We start from the raw sequence: 19,106 nt of genomic DNA, 5'->3' as shown, positions 1-19,106 counted from the left end.
GGGAGCAAGATGGCAGGCAAATGCTCGCCATCACCAATCACTATTAATGGTCGTCCTTGGGTGATGGGACGGTGGTTTCCATTCCATTATGGTAGCGGTCTTCCCGATTTTCTCCAGGGAGCTTGAGTGACTAGGGTCACCTAAGAATAGATTGATAAAAGGGAAACCAGGTTTTCGGTTAGGAAGCCACTGAAGGGAGGAGCAGCTGGGCCTCAGGACAGGCCTGGCTCAGGCAGGCCCAGAAGGAAATGTGGCCAATTGTCCCGGAGAAGGCCGCGCCGCTTTTTTTTGTTGTTTTTTTCTTCTTCTTCTTTTTTTTTTTTTTCTAAGCAGGAAGGGCGGGGTTCGGGTCCGTTCGTGGCTCCACAGTGCCATCTGATGGTCCGAGAAACTCGGTGACGGGGCAACGGGAAGAAAATCCCTCTCGTTGGCTGGTTTTCGGGGGGTGGGGGGCGGGGGGAACACACCGATAGTGCAGGCGGACGCCACGCGCATGACTGTGACAGTCACCAGAAGCGGGGACCGACCCGAGAGACCCCTGCGAACGGGCACCGGCACCGGCACCCGCAGCTTCCTGAGTTCCGCCCTCGAAACCATAGCAACAGCGCCGGAAGTTCTTCCACGGAGAACAAAGGCGACTGTTGGGCCAGGGATGGGATGGGCTCGGATTGGTGGGTGGTTCTGGCCTGCGCGCTGCCACCCTGTGAGGTCCGTGCCAGCCTCCGAGCCGAGCCCGCAGGCGCTGGAAGTTTCCTCGTGGAACCTGTTGCAAACTGTCACTCGAGAGACCGGACTTGCCAGGTCCAGGGCGGATGCCCACGGACATGGCTGGGCATCGGGGTGTAATAGCCTGCTGAAATGTGAAAGGGTTAAAGAATAATTAAAACCTGAAACTGGACAAAGGAAGTCTATACCTTAGGCCTAGTTTCTGGAACCCCTAACCACATTCTGTTAATCGTGAAACTTGGAACAATGAGCTCATACGCTAACTGCCAATTTTAGCCTGTGTAACCCTGCTTGCTTGCGTGGCGTGAAAAATAATCAATCGTATAGAAGCTGAAAATTACTGTTTGGCCATCGCCCATGGGAACACTGGCTATAGCCCATGGGAACATAGGCAATCACCCACAGGAACATAACGTTCTAACAACAAGCTTTCTGCTTCTGTACCCCCCGCTTGCACCCCTGACCAGTGGGTTGACAGGTAGTGAATAGGAGAAAGATGGACCTTTGTGTTTAAGACAGAATGAGGAAGGGGATTTGGGGCCTAAAAACCTTGTATCTTGGCATTTCGGGGCTGCTCCTTTGCAAGGACAGCCGCCGGCTAATAAACTGTCTCCTGGTTAAGAGCACTCAAGTTGGGTCTGGTTATTCTGGTCACAACATTTGGAGGCCCCAGCGAGATCTTCTCGTTGTGGGAAAATTGATCAGTGCACCGGGGCGTTGGACCATTTGCGGTTGGGGAGGCCTCTAGGGCACTTGCCCTAGCCCGCCGCCTGTGGTTTCTCGCTTTGCGGAGCACGATCCTGGGAGTGCTGAGGCAGTTTCTGGTAGGGGGCCCAGGGACCGTGCGGACGTCGGACGCGACAAGTGAGGTCGGCGGTCGGCGGTCGACTGAGACTGTGACGACAGTTTTCTCAGTCCTGTTCTGGTTTGTTAGTCTGTGTCTGTCTTGTTTTGTTTTGCTTCGTGTGCTTTATTGTGGAACTCTGGGACAATCACAGGGCAAACTAACTCCGTTACAGTGCATGCTTAACAACTTTAAAGATTTTCGTCGCAGGGCAAGGGCCTATGGTGCTTCAGTAACCCCTTTTGATTTGCAGCGCTTTTGTCAATTAGATTGGCCGACCTTCGGAGTAGGATGGCCCTCCGAGGGATCATTTAACGTGCAGGCTGCATTCTGGGTTCGAGGTGTGATTTATGGAAACCCTGGGCATCCTGACCAAATTCCTCATATTGATGTTTGGATTGATGTTGTTTCTGATGCCCCTAAATACTTACGGAATTGCAGTCGTGCGCCCGTTACTGTAATGGCAGCCATACCCCAGGGTTTTAAGAAGCCCCCACCGGTGTTGCAGGGACCTCCCTCGGAGGATGACTGGTATCCGCCACCCTACAATGGAAATGGGGGTAGACGTCCTCCTCCGGAGGGACCGGAACCTCCCGTAACCCGGTCTAGGGGTCGTAGGCCACCTTCCCCTGATTCAACCTCCCTGAAAAGAGCCAGTATCTGTTCGAGCCCCATTGAAGGTGATTCCAGGAGGTGGAGGTGAGCCTACTGTCATCTACTCGCCATTCGGTACTAGTGATTTATATAATTGGAAATTGCAAACGCCATCCTTTTCAGAGAAACCACAAGGACTAACCTCCCTTTTCGAGTCTATTTTCTTTACCCGTCAGCCCACTTGGGATGATTGCCAACAGCTCTTACAGGTCTTAGTCACTACTGAAGAAAAGGAAAGAATTTTGCGGGAGGTGGCTAGAGGAGTAACAGACCCAAATGGGCAGCCCCCAGCAGACTTAACCAGGTTACAGGCTGTGTTTCCGACTCGACGTCCCCAGTGGGATCCAAATACAGATCAAGGTAAGGAGGCTCTCCTAAGGTACCGCCAGTTTCTGCTACAGGGACTCCGGACTGCTGCACGTAGACCAATAAATCTGTCCACGGTAAGTGAAGTAATTCAGACTAAGGACGAGTCACCTGCAGCATTCTTGGAAAGACTATTAGCGTCTTACCGCTTATATACACCTATCGACCCGGAGGACCCCAACAATAGAAGAGCCATTAATTTGGCCTTTGTTAGCCAGTCGGCCCCTGACATTAGAAAGAAGTTACAGAGATTGGAAGGTTTTGAGGGAGAAAATTTATCCAAATTATTAGAAATAGCTCAGAAGGTCTTTAACAATAGGGACGGTGTGCAAAAGGTCATGTTTGTGGGACGACAAGGAAACCGACCTCCTTGGGAAAAAAAAACCCTAACCGTAGAGGGGGACCTAGCAACGAAGAAGGCCAAAATAGAAAACCTAGGCTAGGAAGAGACCAATGTGCTATTTGCAAAAAGAAAGGACATTGGAAGAACGAGTGCCCTGAAAAGGAGCAACCAGGAGGTGAGAAGAAAAAAGGCCCCTCATTCTTTTGGAAGATGAATAGGGGCGTCGGGGCTCTTATCTAATGAGCCCCCGAGAGCCCAAGGTAACTTTGCAAGTAGGGGGCAAACCTGTGAACTTTTTAGCTGATACTGGTGCAACGTACTCAGTTTTAACAGAAACTGCCGGTCTATTATCCAAAGAAAAGACTGTAATTCAAGGAGCCACTGGGAAAGGGAAGGCATACCCACGGACACAGGCAGAAATTACTGACTTGGGAAAGGGAACCATCACGCATTCGTTTTTAGTTATGCCTGAACGTCCCTTTCCTTTGCAAGGAAGAGATTTGCTCCAGAAATTAAAAGCCACTATTTAAGTGACCGGTGGCATATCTCTCAAAGAGACTAGATCCGGTGGCTGGAGGAAGGCCTAGTTGCCTGAGAGCACTAGCTGCTACTGCTCTATTGACCAAAGACGCTTTAAATTGACCTTGGGCCAAAATATTGAAATTGTGGCTCCACATGCAGTTGAAGCCATGCTGCGCAGCCCTCCTGAGAGATGGATTTCCAACGCCCGGATTACTCAGTACCAGGTACTGTTGCTTAACCCCCCACAGACCCAGTTTTTGAAAACCGCAGCTCTGAACCCTGCCACGCTGCTCCCGGATGATGACCCGCAGGCTCCATTGCATCACCGTGTTCAGCACCTTGAGCAGGTAACTGGACTACGGCCAGACTTGAAGGATGAGCCGTGGCCTAATCCGGATGCGGTATTATTTACCAATGGAAGCAGTTTTGTATCCGACGGAGTAAGGTATGCCGGGGCGGCCGTAGTAACAGTCAGGGATGTGATATGGGCACAGGCCCTAAGCCATGGGACATCGGCACAGAGGGCTGAACTTATAGCTCTAACACAAGCTTTACGGTGGGGAGAGGATAAAACTGTAAACATCTATACTGACGGTAGATATGCCTTTGCTACTGCCCACATACATGGAGCTTTATATAAGGAAAGAGGACTTTTAACATCAGGAGGCCAAGAAATTAAAAACAGGGAAGAGATCTTAGCCCTGTTAGAAGCCATTTGGCTACCAAAAAGAGTAGCCATAATTCATTGTCCTGGACACCAAAATGCAGAGACTGAGGTGGCACAAGGAAATTCCTTTGCAGATCAGATAGCAAAGGATGCTGCCAGAAAACCAGTGGGGCCCGGAGACATCTTGCCTTTGAAGCTTCCCCCAGCCTTTGAAGAAAGGCCTGAGTATACCCCGTTCGACTTGGAATTAAGTGAAAGACTGGGGGGAAAAAAAAAAAAGAAAGAAAGAAAGAAAAAAAAAGAGGGAAAACGAGAATGGAGAATGCTCCCTGCTAGAAGATCGCTCCTTCCTCAGGCTTTGGGAAAGACCTTAATAGACTTAACACACCAGTCCACCCATCTAGGAGGAACCAAGTTCATTGAACTATTGAAAAGGGATTATTATGTTCCAGGACTGAAAATTTAGCCAAGGACGTGGCTCATAGGTGTGCAGTATATGCACAAGTAGACTAAGGAAGGACCTCCACGGAACAAGGAGTGAGACTCAGGGGAAAGAGACCTGGAGAGCACTGGGAGCTTGATTTTACAGAAGTTACGCCTGGAACTTTTGGATTTAAGTACCTATTAGTTTTTATTGACACATACTCTGGATGGACTGAGGCCTATCCCACTAAGCACGAAACTGCACGAGTAGTAGCTAAGAAATTAGTATCAGAGATAGTTCTGAGATTTGGCCTGCCCTTATCATCGGGGTCTGACAATGGCCCGGCATTTATTGCCCAAACCAGCAGATTTTAGCTAGAGTACTAGGGATTAATTGGAAACTACGTTGTAGTTATAGGCCCCAAAGTTCGGGGCAGGTAGAAAGGATGAATCGGACATTAAAGGAAACCTTAACTCAATTTAAGTTAGAAACTGGGGAGAATTGGTTGAGCCTTCTTCCTTTGGCTCTTTGGCGAGCCCGTTGTACTCCATACATCTCAGGAATAACCCCTTATGAAATAATGTTTGGGAGACCTCCGCCTTTACTCCCTAAAATTGGAATAGAAAAAGTTGTGATAAATAATAATATGAATCTCCTTAAGTCCTTACGGGCCTTACAACGAGTCCGGCAACAAACAGGAGGCTTCATTAAGGCTACCAGACCGGACCCGAAGGTACCAGAACCTCACCCACATAATCCTGGAGATTGGGTGTGGGTGAAGAAAATTCAACCTGCAAACCTAGAACCCCGGTGAGACGGTCCGTTTCCAGTCATCCTAACCACACCAACAGCTGTCGAGGTTGCAGGGAAAAGACCTTGGATTCATCATACTCATATTAAGACAGCACAACCTCCCCCGGAGACAGAGAAATGGAAGGCAACACCCACAAGAGACCCTCTCAAGATAAGACTCTCTCGGGGTTAATTATAATTGGGTTAATTGTTATCAATGATGTAAAAGGGAACCCTCATCAACCTCAGCAGGCCAAATGGGAATTGATTAAATCAGAAACGGGTATTCCCATATTAGTGAACCAGACTATGTACCAGCCTACATTTCATATAGATTCGTGTGATGTATTAGGAAAGAAATTTAATTTTATAAGTGATGACTTGCCTAGAGGTCCAGGAGCTAGTTTTTCATCCGGCCCCTGGTTTGGTTGTGGCAGAGAAGACAAAGAAAGGGGCATCCAACAAGTACAGTTACATACGTGTCCCAGAGAAGACCAAAGCACTTGCCAGAAGCCAAACCAATATTACCGTGGCCATTGGGGTTGTGAGACCATAGCCCCTTGGAAGAACACTGACCCCTTTCTGACTCTTGTTCGACCTAGTCAGTCTTCCCGTACCATAACAGGAAAATGCAATCCTGTCATTCTCACTGTCAAAGAGTGGGATGATCTATCCTAGTTGACTGGAAAGACATGGGGTCTAAGGTTGTATGTTTCTGGAACTGATCCTGGAGTGTTCATAACAATACAGAAAAAGCCTGTCAGGATGCCACCGTTAGTTCTAGGTCCTGTTAGGCCTAATGACGGAGGGTTAAACGCCTTAACTCCTACACAGTCAGCAATTACTAGGAGCACTAATAATGCCAACAAAGGACATAGACCTAGACAGCCTTATAGACCCCCCCCCCACCCCCCCAGGGATACTCCTGAATCTGTCTTGACCATGCCGAATAATGTTCATAAGTTTGCTAATGACAGTAACTCAAATGCTACAAAGGATTGTTGGTTTTGTCTGAACCCTGCCCCACCTTATTACGTAGGACTTGGTGTCATTGCTAACCTTGGCACGGATCAAACTGCTGTTAGGAATGTAACATCTCCGAATGTTACTATTTGCCCTTGGGGAACCAAAACCCCATCTGTAACGTTGGGAGATTTACAAGGAAAGGGAACTTGTGTGTATACTAACACTTATAGAGTTGATAGATCTAGGTATAAGGAAAATTGTAAGTCATCTATTTTAGTAAGTAGCTCCTCTTCTACTTATTTAGCGGCCCCTAGTGGCACTTGGTTTGCTTGTAATACTGGTTTAACTCCCTGTATTAATCTTAACTATTGGAAAAATAATACTGGATTTTGTGTGCTGGTTCATGTTATACCTCAGGTGTATATGATGAGCGGACAAGAAGGAAGACAAGCGATGGATTTGTGGGGAGGATATAACTATCCTCGGCGTAAGCGAGCAGTTCCAGTGCCTGTGCCGCTCCCAGTTGGCCTAGGAGTGGCAGGATCAGCTGCAGTTGGGACTGCTGCTTTGGTTACAGGGAATCGGGGTATAGCCTGGCTCACAAAGCAGATTAATGACGATTTCAGCACTCTAGAGAAATCAATGAATCATCCTGAAACATCTCTTAATTCTTTAGCTGAAGTAGTACTGCAGAATAGAAGAGGTTTAGACCTCTTATTTCTTAAGCAAGGAGGTTTGTGTGTAGCACTAGGAGAAACTTGCTGTTTTTATGTTAATCATTCTGGAATTATTAGAGATAGTTTAGCATTAATTAGACAAAGAGTGAAAGACAGAAATGAGAAGTTAAAACAAGGAAGCGACTGGTATGAATCTTGGTTTCATGGAAACTCTTGGTTAACCACGTTATTGTCGGCTATAGCAGGGCCATTGATGATTCGGCTGTTGTTACTGACCTTTGGGCCATGCTCGATCAAATGGGTTAAGAGTTTAATCCAATCCAATATAACTGGGGCAAAGATTTTAATTTTAGGAGCGTCAGCCCCGACCCATTGGCCAGAAATCCCGACTTCTGACTCGAAGATTGAGTCATTCTAAAGAAAACCAGTGGGGAATGTAATAGCCTGCTGAAATGTGAAAGGGTTAAAGAATAATTAAAACCTGAAACTGGACAAAGGAAGTCTATACCTTAGGCCTAGTTTCTGGAACCCCTAACCACATTCTGTTAATCGTGAAACTTGGAACAATGAGCTCATACGCTAACTGCCAATTTTAGCCTGTGTAATAACCCTGCTTGCTTGCGTGGCATGAAAAATAATCAATCGTATAGAAGCTGAAAATTACTGTTTGGCCATCGCCCATGGGAACACTGGCTATAGCCCATGGGAACATAGGCAATCACCCATAGGAACATAACGTTCTAACAACAAGCTTTCTGCTTCTGTACCCCCCGCTTGCACACCTGACCAGTGGGTTGACAGGTAGTGAATAGGAGAAAGATGGACCTTTGTGTTTAAGACAGAATGAGGAAGGGGATTTGGGGCCTAAAAACCTTGTATCTTGGCATTTCGGGGCTGCTCCTTTGCAAGGACAGCCGCCGGCTAATAAACTGTCTCCTGGTTAAGAGCACTCAAGTTGGGTCTGGTTATTCTGGTCACAACAGGGGAACCCTGGGCCGCTCCTCCTGTCCGTTTCTAGAATTCCCCTCTCTCCTCACCTCAAGCCCCTGCCCTGGTCGTCCAGCCCCGTCCCGCCGATGCCTGTAGTACACAGCCATCTCCCTCCTGGGAGCCCTCGGTGTGGACTCCACAGCCTTCCTCCCCTTCCGCTGGACCACCGTCAACGATTTTACCCAGGGTTATGAACTCCCCGGCAAGCACAGCTCTCTTTGGCCCCCTAGCTGCTTCTCGGGCCCCCTTCCCCATCCTCTCTTGCTGTGCCCCAGTAAGGATCACATCCCTGCCTGTATCTGAGAACCCGAACGTTGGTGGCGAAACCTGAAACCGAATCGAATCGTTTATCTAAAATCCACGACCAGGAGAACACGCCTTCTCGCTTCCCTTCCCTCGTCATCCTACCGGCACCGCCGACTGTACTCACCAGCGACTTCCGTCCATTCTAATGACCTGTCTGAATAACTCGTGGAGAAGACAGACGCGATGAGGCGGGACTTCTCAGAGCTTCCCAAATCCAATCGACCTGTTTCTATCATGGCATTCGCCGTTGCCCCTGGGCATGGCTGCAGCCAGCCCTCACCTGTGTTGAGGATGCCACGTGTTCGGGGACTTTACTCCTGAACTGTCGTTACGGACGAATGGAGAGGTAGCCCAAAGAGAATGCTAGCGAAGCCTACGCTTTCCAGAAGCTGAGATTGAAAATAATCAAGAGACAGGGTAGGAGAAGCAGAGGGCTGAGCTCTTCCAGGGCAGGTTGCTTAACTGTCCCTCCAACCCACCCCCACCCCCCACCCCCCACCCCCCAAACGAGAGAGAAAACCACAGGAAGCAGGTACCGGAAATCCCTAGGGATCCCGAGGACTGCTGAATGGATGACAGCGTCATGGAGACTTAGGATGAGCCTCGCAGGAGAAGCTTTAAGTTGAGGAAGGAAGGCTGAGGGAATCCAGCAGCAGCGGGCTTGCAGGAAGACCCCCATCCTCCGTCTCACCCCACGCCCATTCTTACCTCTGTGACCCACGGAGTTCTGGGTTGGGCCACACGACATCTGCCATGTAAGAGGCCTCGAAAGGTGGCATTGGGGGGCGAGACCAGTCGACTTAAGTCAGAGCACAGGGATGTCCTGGCAGAGGGTGTAGGGGGTTTTGGCGAAGGGGGCATCAGAGTGAAGAGGAGTTCCGCCGGGGGGAGCGGACGGCAGTCCTGTGATGAGGACGGTAGATGCCAGGTACTCGGGTTGGGGCGATGGCAGGAGCTGGAGACGTGGGCATTTGGAAGGACCTCGAGACTCGGACAAAATGGCTCCCGCAAAGGCGTTTCTTGGTTGAGGACGCTAGACGTCCAGGAAGCTGTGAGACGGTAGAAGAGGTTTGCGTTGTCCGAGTGCCGGGCGTGGACAGACTGGAAGCGTCTGTAAGCCGCCTCAGCCCCGACGATGAGGTTGGCCTTGAGGACCCGTATCTGGTGACGACGAGGCTGTGCTTTGGGTTCCGTCACGTGAGGAATGAGGGCCTGGGGCGCGGCGCAGGGCAGTAGCAAGGGGCTCCCTTGTGGTTCTGGCCCCGGCGGAGGGGAGATATCCATCGGGTCCTCAGATGACGACGAAAGGGATGCAGGGCCCCGGGTCCAGATGGCTTGTTGGATGTGCAGGGAGAGACGCGAGTCCGAGTCCGCAAAGATCTTACAGGAGGACCACAGGTACCAGGCCAGCATGATTTGACGGCGGGGTGTGCTCTGGGGCGAAGGAGCAGGCCCCAGCCCACAAGAGATTTCTGCCGGGCGAAGGAGCGGGCTCCAACCCACAAGAGATTTCTGCCGTTGTTACGTGTCCACCGCCCGTGCACCATCAGAACTCAAGGGCTTTGTCAGGGAATCCGTGTCTTTCCAAAGCTCCTTAACCCCCGTCTGGTGGTATGTGAGGGGGAGGACCAGGTGTGAGACAGCCAGAGACGGGGAGAGGGGATCAGGCAGAGCATGCCTGTGACAAGAGGCGAACCAAGACCTTCCTGCACATTGAGCCCTCTCGATCCCTGGGTAGAGGCACAAGTTTCCATTTGACAGACTCGGGCGGGGCCTCAGATCATTGCTGTCTCTCCTTGGTGGGTTGCGAGAACCAAGTGGGGCAATGGGTACGTACACGGATTCTAAGTCACGTAGCTGCACGTAAGGTACGCCTGTTACAGCCGGGCCGGGGAAGGCGAACGGGTGGCTCCCGAGTCTGTGTGAGGGTGGAGGAAGGGGACCTACGCCACACCTCTGTGGCTCACGGTATTCTAGGTGACCTCTGAGGAAGGATGGCCCTGGCCTCCCGGTTCCAGCTGCTGCTGCAGCTGACCGGCACCGCCCACGGGTGGGGACGGTGAAACTTGCATTTCTGACGCTCAGCTCTTGGTCAGGACCTGGCGCTCCCTGGCCGACTCGGTCTCACCTCACTCTGCTGACCCCCGTGAATCTGTGTGCCATCCTCCATCCCTCCCCTGGGCAGGACCGCCCACCCCGCAGCCTCGGCAGCAGCGTCATCTGCCCCCGGCCGGCTGAGGCCTCCCTCGTGAACCCCTGGCTCTGGTCAGCCACTTCGAGGAGTGCCGTCCCCTGGGGTCTCACCTATACCACAGCAGGAACCAAGTCAGCTGCCTAAAGTTCTATTCCTGCACTCCAGCCGTCCGTCTGCCCAAAGACACTGCTGGGTCATGGTGCAGTGTCCTCCTGTGCGTCCCGAGTGTGAATGGGGTGAAACCGTCTCTTACTTGGTGCTCCTCTTCACTTCTTGCCTCGCCTCCCTTGTCTGAGCTCTCTGACCACCTCTGCCCGCCACCGCCTCTGGGGGCCCTTTCCGCCGCGATGGGCCCAGACAGACACTCTTTGCTGTGGTTCGTCTTTCGTGTCGACCCAAGACTTTCCACACTCCATCCAGGTCAACGGGGCATACCGTGGAACGCGTGCCTCGCGGAGAACAGTAGAATATGTTGTGGCACGACCCCTCCCCTCAGAAACATCAAATGAGCGCAAGAGAACGGAATGGTCAAATGCGCCCGAGGCGACCGAGTGGTGGCCTGCGATGAGCCTACACAAGCGGGTATGGGATCAACTTGGATGTCAATCGTGGCCTTGACAAGACCAGTTTGCAGTGGAGTGACAGGGACAGACGCTCGGTGGAAGGGGGTCGAAGAGCAGATGGTCTCAGGATATGCCGGAGCGGTTTCGCTCCGAAGATGAACGGGTCCCCGCCCTTTGCGGGGGGGGGGGGGCGGCGGCGGCGGGGGAAGCTCTACTGTGGAAGGAGTGATAAGCGATCGTGATCGGGGAGGGGAGCAAAGTCCCTGAGCAGGTGGAAGGCATGGGAGCCTTTGAGTTAGAAGTCCAATGCGCTGTCCGTGGCGCCACAGAGCCAGGTCGCGGGAGCCTGAGCACAGGCGAGGGCTGGCTGCGGTCAGGGGGCCACGGTAGGCCCAGGGACGGCAGAGGTTACGAGGGCAGAAAGAGGTCGATCGGGCTGGGGAAGCTCTGAGAAGTCCCACCTCACTACTTCTCTCTTCTGCAGGAACTCTTAGGGGAGGTCCCTGGGATGGAAGAGGGTTGCTAGTGAGTAAGGTGGTGGAGTAGGTAAGATGACGGAGAAGGCCGGAAGCAGGCCCTGCTCATGGGCTTAAGGCAAAGTGTTCAGTAAGGTGTCAAGTTCTGCCGCCAATGCTCAGAGGCGGTGATCCAGGCAGGGACGTGTCCCTCACTGGGGCACGGCAGGAGAGGATGGACCTGGGAGAAAAGCGGCTGGAGAGGTGTGTCCGACGGGGAGTTTACAGTCCCGGTAAGAGCTCGGTAAGAGCTCGGTAAGAGGGTAAGAGCTCGGCGAGGCCAGGTGAGGGCAGGCGAGGTCAGGCCAGGCCAGGCGAGGCGAGGAGGGGCCTGGCCTGGCGGAAGGTGAGGAGGGCTGGGGGGGCGGGGGGTCCTTGGTGGAGGCCCCCAAGAGGTTGATCGCTGTCTAAACCGGCATTAGAGGAAGACAGCCGGACGTCCAGGGCAAGGCGTTGAGGTGATCGGAGGGTAAATGCTAGAAAGGGACATCACGGAGGGGGGTGGGGGAGGGAGGGAACGGTGTTCCCTGATGCCCGGGGCATCACCACGGGCAGGGGAATGGCGGGACGGGGAGGAGCAGAACATCCCTGAGGACGGAGCGACTCCGGGGGGGGGGTGACCTGGTCGGGCTCCTGGGCCCTGTGGTGGCCAGGAGGGTTGCCGGGAGTGCGGGCTTGGTGGGCGACAGTGGGTGAGTCAGAGGACTAGCTGGTGGGAGGCTGGGGCGGGGTCGGGCGGCGGGCGGAGGATGACCAGGGGATCGGTACGGGTCTCGCACGTGGGGCCAAGGGTCCGCTGTGTCAGTCGGGCCACAGGGCATGGATATCACAGTTCCGATGGCCGACCCGACTCTTCGCAGTGGGGTCCCGGCGAAAATCTCCCGCGTGAGCCCGCAGTCCGGCGGGTAGCGACGTCACTGGGCTCCCGTGCGCAGGTCGAGAACCCGGCAATCAGATGCCGCACTACCCGGTCCGGACTTCCGGTCGCTCTCGCTGTGGTTCCGAGGGCGCTATTCGGGGAAACGACTGAGCTGGAGCCTCCGCCGGGGGCCGCTGCGGACGGGTGCCCGTCCTTCCGCGGCCCTCAGGGTCTCTCGGCTTCCCTCGTCAGGCGCGCTGTCCTGGGCTCTCTGCCCAAAACCTGTGGAAGCGAGGGATTTTCCTGCCGGTTTAGCGCGACTCGTTTCTCCGTGCAGCAGGGGGCAGTGGTGCGCCGCCGAGTGGCCTCCCGCCTGCCTCTCGCCCCCGCCCTTTCCTGCTTGAAAAAACTGGATGTTCCTTCCAGTGAAAGAAAGAAAACCGGTCCCTTCTTTCAGCGCCTGCGCGGCGCACTCGCAGGCGGAGTGCGGGGCCCGCGGACAGAACAAGCCTTTCCCTTTCACATTGCCTGTGCTTCTTTGGGGGCTGCCCGGGTGCCCCGGCAACTCGTTTCCCCACCCCTCCTCGCCCTCCCCGCCCCCGCTTCCCTCAACGCGCCTGTCGTCGAATGCGTTTTGTGGGCAATCTGGAGGACACGTGAAGTATGATAAAGAACGTAATCCAGACCTCAGTCCCATCAGCCAGTGGTGGCCGTTATTAGTATTTGGTGCCCAATAGCCCTAAGAGTGTTTTTCTTCAAAAGAGGGTGTGTTTTCAGTATACTGTGTTTCATGTTTGCGTCATGATCTCGGCCTCCTTCTTTTTAAACTCGGTTGCCCGCTTTTGAAAATCGTTTTCACGTTTCATGCCATTTTACTGAAAAGTAGTGGAGACGTAAAGTGTCGAGAGCTGTTGTAAACCTTGACTTGAAGATGCAAGTGACCTAAGATCCACGGGCAGCACCACGGTACCCCTTTATGAGGGCAGGCGCTGCAGTGCATTTCTGTTGCATTCTTTTATCCTCAGCCCCCGGAGGGCCACCTAGCGTTTAATGGGTACCCGGTCAATACTGTGAAATCTTTTCAAATTTAATTTTCAGGTCAATTTTTTCAAATGTACGAAAATCATTCCTTCCCCCGCCCTGGATTACCATACAGCAACAGTTTTCTACATTGGGGGGCGGGGTGTGTGTGCGTGTGTGCGTGTGTGTGTGTGTGTGTGTGCGCGCGCGCGTGCGTGTGTTTCATTTGACCCTTTGCAAGTCGGCGTTTGTCTATGTCGTTAACAGTTCTTGAAATCAGATTTTATGTCCGAGGCCAGGTCAGTCGACCACCTGAGGTCCTTCTACCCTGTTGGCGACAGACTCAGGACACACCCCGAGACTTTCCAGTTTCAAGCCTCTTTCTTTCATTCCACAGAAAGTGCGATGAGGCTTAAGCGGACCAGATGTAGCGCACACGGAATGGCCTTGGGAGACGTGGCGCGTCTTTTATCGTTGCTCCTTGGTTTCATCGGCCGTCGGCATATCGGGCGTCTTTCCGGAAGGACCCTGGCGTGCAGGATATTCACTTCATAGCAGGTCGACTCTGGGACGCAACCTAGGTTGATTGGGTCCGGTGGTTAAAAGGTGCGGTCGCCCTAGCCGGAGGCCTTGGATGATCGATTTGGGTCATGTAATGGAGAGGAGGGGGCGCCTAGAGAAAGCGCTGGCCGTGAACTTAGGGGCCCAGTGACCGGCGTGCTACTGGAATCGGGAACACGGTCCTCTGACAGTGAGCAGCGTGTATGAAGCCGGCCCGATCTGACCGCGACGGTCTTTCTCCCTAAGTCCGGCTAATGACTTCTGACGCTCCCTTTGGTCGGGCCTCACATAAGTGAAAAAAGTCCCGTATTTCTTACCAGACAGTTTCATTTTAAAATAGTACCGAGCCCAAATAATGTCTGCACGTGTATACCGACAACTTCTTTGCCATAAAGGCATCCTTGATCGGACATGCGGGTCTTCCCTAACTTTTTGTCATCAAGGGCCGCTGGAGGGCCTTGGGCCAGAGACCCGGGGGACTCCCTTCCAGTGCCGGCTCTCGGCAGCCTTACCGTCTTGTGCTGTCTGAGTCGCTTTGCTCTCTGGGCCTGCTCTTTCCTCGATTTTAGGAACGGGAGTCAGGCTAAGTTGTTGGTTGAACGGGGAGGCGCATCCAGGAAAGGGCGTGGTGAGAGGGCCCCTGCTCCCAGGACAGAAACTCCGCGTTTTTGTCGTATGTGTTGGAATTCATCCCAGGAAACGTTTATTTTACTCTGACCAAGAGTTCGGTATCCCCCGGTCTACATAATCTGTAGTATTTCCTCTGTTGCCGGTCCCCCAGACAGGAAAGGGAGAATGGAGACGAGCGAAATTATAAACATGAATAGACTCGGCCGTTCGTCGGGGCGCCAGACGCGAAAAGTCAGCCCGACGCCGGCAAGCTGCAATACCCACCCTTGTCGTAACCAAAAGATGATTTGAAAAAGAAACTTGCGTGTTTCTCGAAGCTAATGGGTTCTCGTTCCCTCGTCCAGTAAGACTAGACCGGACCCTGCGTCATAGAGGTGCATGGACTGCAGCATCGCTGAACGCCAAACGCTCTAGAAATTTGAGTCCCTTTTTCAGTCTAGTGAGCTTTCCAGGACACATCTTCTCCAAAGAGCAAATCCGACCTTTTCCCGTATTTGTCGACTAAACGGCATCGGCATGGTTGGCTGTATTATTCTGGCTCGGGCACCCTTCGTTTGCAATTGAAGGACGTAGGGAACGTCTTTACTCCCCCTAAAATGACGATCCCAGAGCTTCGTGCCCTTCGCTGTTATAAAATCACGTGGCTAAGACGTACTGAGTATACGGTCTGCGTCAGGCAGTCCGCCGAGTCCTTTGGTACGTCGTGTCGTGCCATTCGCGACAGAACCCTGATCTGGTGGGTTCGTATCCTCAGGCCCGTGATCAGATGAGAGAGAAAACTGCTCCTCCGAGAGATCACCGCTAAGGGTGTCTGCGTAACACGAGCCCTGTGATGACTCGGGGGAGAGGTTCCCCTGGAATCTCGTGATCGCGAACACCGGTGGTTCTCTTGAGAAAAACGAACGGCTGGTTTGGACCCAGCGGTGTCTGTAGGTCATGCGAGCGAGTGGCCCCGTAGAACTTTTGGCTTCGGAGGCGAGAGCGTCGGGGTCGAATCGGTGGTAGAACGCGGGGAGTGCACAACCTAGTTCAAGTGATTCGAGTAGAGGTTAAAGGCTTCGTCCAGACGATGCGTGCCCCCCCCCCCTTAAGACCGGGTAACTCTTCTCTGGGGCGAAGCAGACTGGAGTTTGTATAGGGAAAGGAGAAGACAGGCCCACGACTGTGGTATGCCCCCAGGCTGCAGTTTCTGTAACTGCCGCTAATGTGAGGTTGGAATGGCTGGGAGTTGGTTCCTCTCATTCATGCCTCTTGCTCTCACCGCTGGTGCAAATCTCATTCCAGCAGCCCCCAGAACAGTCCTTGGAGGGCTGTTTCTGTGTGCCTCGTTCAGGTTTTGAGGGTTGGAGGAGGTAACCCAAACGGTACAGGAGAGGAGAGAAGCGAAGCGAAGCGAAGCGAAGCGAAGCGAAAAAGAAACCTTTTTAAAGGGACAAGGATTGAAGCAAGGAAACCTGGGGTCTGTTTTGATTATTTTACACTGTCTCCTCTTAGAGAAGATGAACTCCCGGACAAAGTGAACTGCGTTCGTCGCCAGCCGGTTCTTTTCGGAGAGGAATGAACAGGGATGTGCAAGCAAGGTCCAGGAAATTGAGCCAAGAAGTCCCCGGCGGCGGGTTGAAGGGGCAGTCTGTTCTTCGGTCTTCCGTCCTACATCATAGCTTGGATCACCTGTTTGGACAGGCCAGTGGCACAGTTCTCGGTTAGACATGACCCGAAGCCCTGGATGAGGAGTATCCTTGTTATGGGTATGAAACGATAACAGGGAAAGGCGACACGGAGTTAGCGAACTAACTTCGCTTCCATCTAGCTGCATTTTGTTTTCGAATGCCCGCGTCTCCGTCTCCTCATTTTCTCCAATCTTCATTTTAAAATTAATGAAATCCCCTAACACGAATTCTCATCAATCCGTTTTACGCGAGGAAGACACAGAGACAGATGCATAGGTCTTCCGTATACGAACGGATATCGAATCTCGCGAATAATTTTTAAAAGTTGTTTTTAAGGAAAGAGGACGTAGTTTTCACCTCTCAGCTCCGCAACACTTAAAAAATTAGCGGCACTCTCGGGATGCAATGACGCAGGCCCTGGCCCGTGTTCCCGTCTAAAGGACCGTGGCAACATGTGTCAACCTGTAAGGAATCCCTGCAAGCAAACTCTCTAAAATGTGGGCGTAGATTTCTTCAAATAGTTTGTCCTAGCGTTCATTACTTTTCATATTTCGAAAACAGGGTGGGAGTGGCGGAAGGTGCACGTGCGGGAGTTTAGGGAAAGTCGAATTTCAGGGAAATATACGCATTACCCACTGTCAGCCCTCAAAACGTCAGAATCCCATATTGGAGACTGCGGTGTCACAAGGGTGTAAAAATGAAACGGGATTGCAAGACATGTTGAAAGTGGCTGGGTCGAGGATGATCACTCTCTCTTTCTGTTGTCTTTTCTCTGTTTTCCCAAATGACAACGATCAGAAGAGTTTCCTTGCATAGCCTGAGGTAAAAATAATGGAGTGACTCTATGACAGATCTTCTCAGGGGGTTTCCTAAACTCCCAGCCCCACGGGACAGGAGCCCAGGGAGCAGCCGGCCCTCGCCTTGGGGACAGACAACAAGGCGAAGATGCCGGAGGACAAAACGAGTGGATTTCATACATCGAAAATACAATGCTAAGCAAAAACAAACAAACAAATAAATAAATTGAAAATAAAAAGAAGTAAATGAAAATAATAAAAACCGGAAGAAGAAAAACTATAGCTCCTGTCCTCAAGAAGGTAACGCTATGCCTTTTCCCTTTGGCACAGGAGTCAGGCGTTATTCCCGCTGGCTCTCTCAGTTACGAACTACAGTATTTCTCACTCTCTGAGACGACTCGTACTTTTAGGGACAGAGATGAGTCAAAAACTTCAGGTGTTTTGAAATGATTTTAGCAGGGCTGCTCCATGCTGAAAATTTGACTTCAATAAAAGATGTCAAAGTCACAGCGCAATGTGAATCTCATAGTGTTTATAGTAGAAGTTTATGGGTGAGAAAACCTGCTGAAGAGATTTATCACAAAGCCTTTTTTGTTTTCTTTTTTTTTTAAAAATCTTTTATAAGATTCTTTTGGATGCAAACTGATGACATTTGCCGGGGAGCAAGATGGCAGGCAAATGCTCGCCATCACCAATCACTATTAATGGTCGTCCTTGGGTGATGGGACGGTGGTTTCCATTCCATTATGGTAGCGGTCTTCCCGATTTTCTCCAGGGAGCTTGAGTGACTAGGGTCACCGAAGAATAGATTGATAAAAGGGAAACCAGGTTTTCGGTTAGGAAGCCACTGAAGGGAGGAGCAGCTGGGCCTCAGGACAGGCCTGGCTCAGGCAGGCCCAGAAGGAAATGTGGCCAATTGTCCCGGAGAAGGTCGCGCCGCTTTTTTTTGTTGTTTTTTTCTTCTTCTTCTTTTTTTTTTTTTCTAAGCAGGAAGGGCGGGGATCGGGTCCGTTCGTGGCTCCACAGTGCCATCTGATGGTCGGAGAAACTCGGTGACGGGGCAACGGGAAGAAAATCCCTCTCGTTGGCTGGTTTTCGGGGGGTGGGGGGCGGGGGGAACACACCGATAGTGCAGGCGGACGCCACGCGCATGACTGTGACAGTCACCAGAAGCGGGGACCGACCCGAGAGACCCCTGCGAACGGGCACCGGCACCGGCACCCGCAGCTTCCTGAGTTCCGCCCTCGAAACCATAGCAACAGCGCCGGAAGTTCTTCCACGGAGAACAAAGGCGACTGTTGGGCCAGGGATGGGATGGGCTCGGATTGGTGGGTGGTTCTGGCCTGCGCGCTGCCACCCTGTGAGGTCCGTGCCAGCCTCCGAGCCGAGCCCGCAGGCGCTGGAAGTTTCCTCGTGGAACCTGTTGCAAACTGTCACTCGAGAGACCGGACTTGCCAGGTCCAGGGCGGATGCCCACGGACATGGCTGGGCATCGGGGTGTAATAGCCTGCTGAAATGTGAAAGGGTTAAAGAATAATTAAAACCTGAAACTGGACAAAGGAAGTCTATACCTTAGGCCTAGTTTCTGGAACCCCTAACCACATTCTGTTAATCGTGAAACTTGGAACAATGAGCTCATACGCTAACTGCCAATTTTAGCCTGTGTAACCCTGCTTGCTTGCGTGGCGTGAAAAATAATCAATCGTATAGAAGCTGAAAATTACTGTTTGGCCATCGCCCATGGGAACACTGGCTATAGCCCATGGGAACATAGGCAATCACCCACAGGAACATAACGTTCTAACAACAAGCTTTCTGCTTCTGTACCCCCCGCTTGCACCCCTGACCAGTGGGTTGACAGGTAGTGAATAGGAGAAAGATGGACCTTTGTGTTTAAGACAGAATGAGGAAGGGGATTTGGGGCCTAAAAACCTTGTATCTTGGCATTTCGGGGCTGCTCCTTTGCAAGGACAGCCGCCGGCTAATAAACTGTCTCCTGGTTAAGAGCACTCAAGTTGGG

General features: G+C 52.2%; 1 protein-coding gene and 1 long non-coding RNA gene across 9 annotated transcripts in view; one reads left to right on the top strand and one right to left on the bottom strand.

Moving 5' to 3' along the window:
- Positions 1-363: 363 nt before the first annotated feature.
- Positions 364-19,106, bottom strand: part of LOC105311356 — a 30,875-nt gene continuing 12,132 nt past the window's right edge. For 3 of the 8 annotated variants that reach the window (XR_002778846.1, XR_897668.2, XR_002778843.1), the window contains 2 exons: positions 14,502-18,596; positions 7,417-7,428 (listed from right to left, as the gene is read on the bottom strand). Coding sequence is in view for 3 of the 8 variants with exons in the window: in XM_011387333.2 (XP_011385635.1) it covers positions 8,589-8,666; positions 8,986-9,690 (783 nt within the window). In the remaining 5 variants the exon portion in view is untranslated. Of the gene's footprint in view, positions 854-7,416; positions 7,429-8,401; positions 8,667-8,789; positions 9,750-14,501; positions 18,597-19,106 lie in introns of those variants that run through there. The other 5 variants (XR_002778844.1, XR_897670.2, XM_011387333.2 and 2 more) reach the window with 5 other exon arrangements.
- Positions 1,400-4,379, top strand: LOC105311355. Its single transcript, XR_897669.2, has 3 exons — positions 1,400-1,590; positions 2,425-2,584; positions 3,704-4,379. It is a non-coding gene; the product is annotated as an uncharacterized LOC105311355 (long non-coding RNA).

Source organism: Pteropus vampyrus, unplaced genomic scaffold (assembly GCF_000151845.1).
Source record: "Pteropus vampyrus isolate Shadow unplaced genomic scaffold, Pvam_2.0 Scaffold1000003359, whole genome shotgun sequence".
Taxonomy (NCBI): Eukaryota; Metazoa; Chordata; class Mammalia; order Chiroptera; family Pteropodidae; genus Pteropus; species Pteropus vampyrus.
Note: the sequence above shows the minus strand (reverse complement) of the source record. Positions and strands in the feature narration are given on the sequence as shown.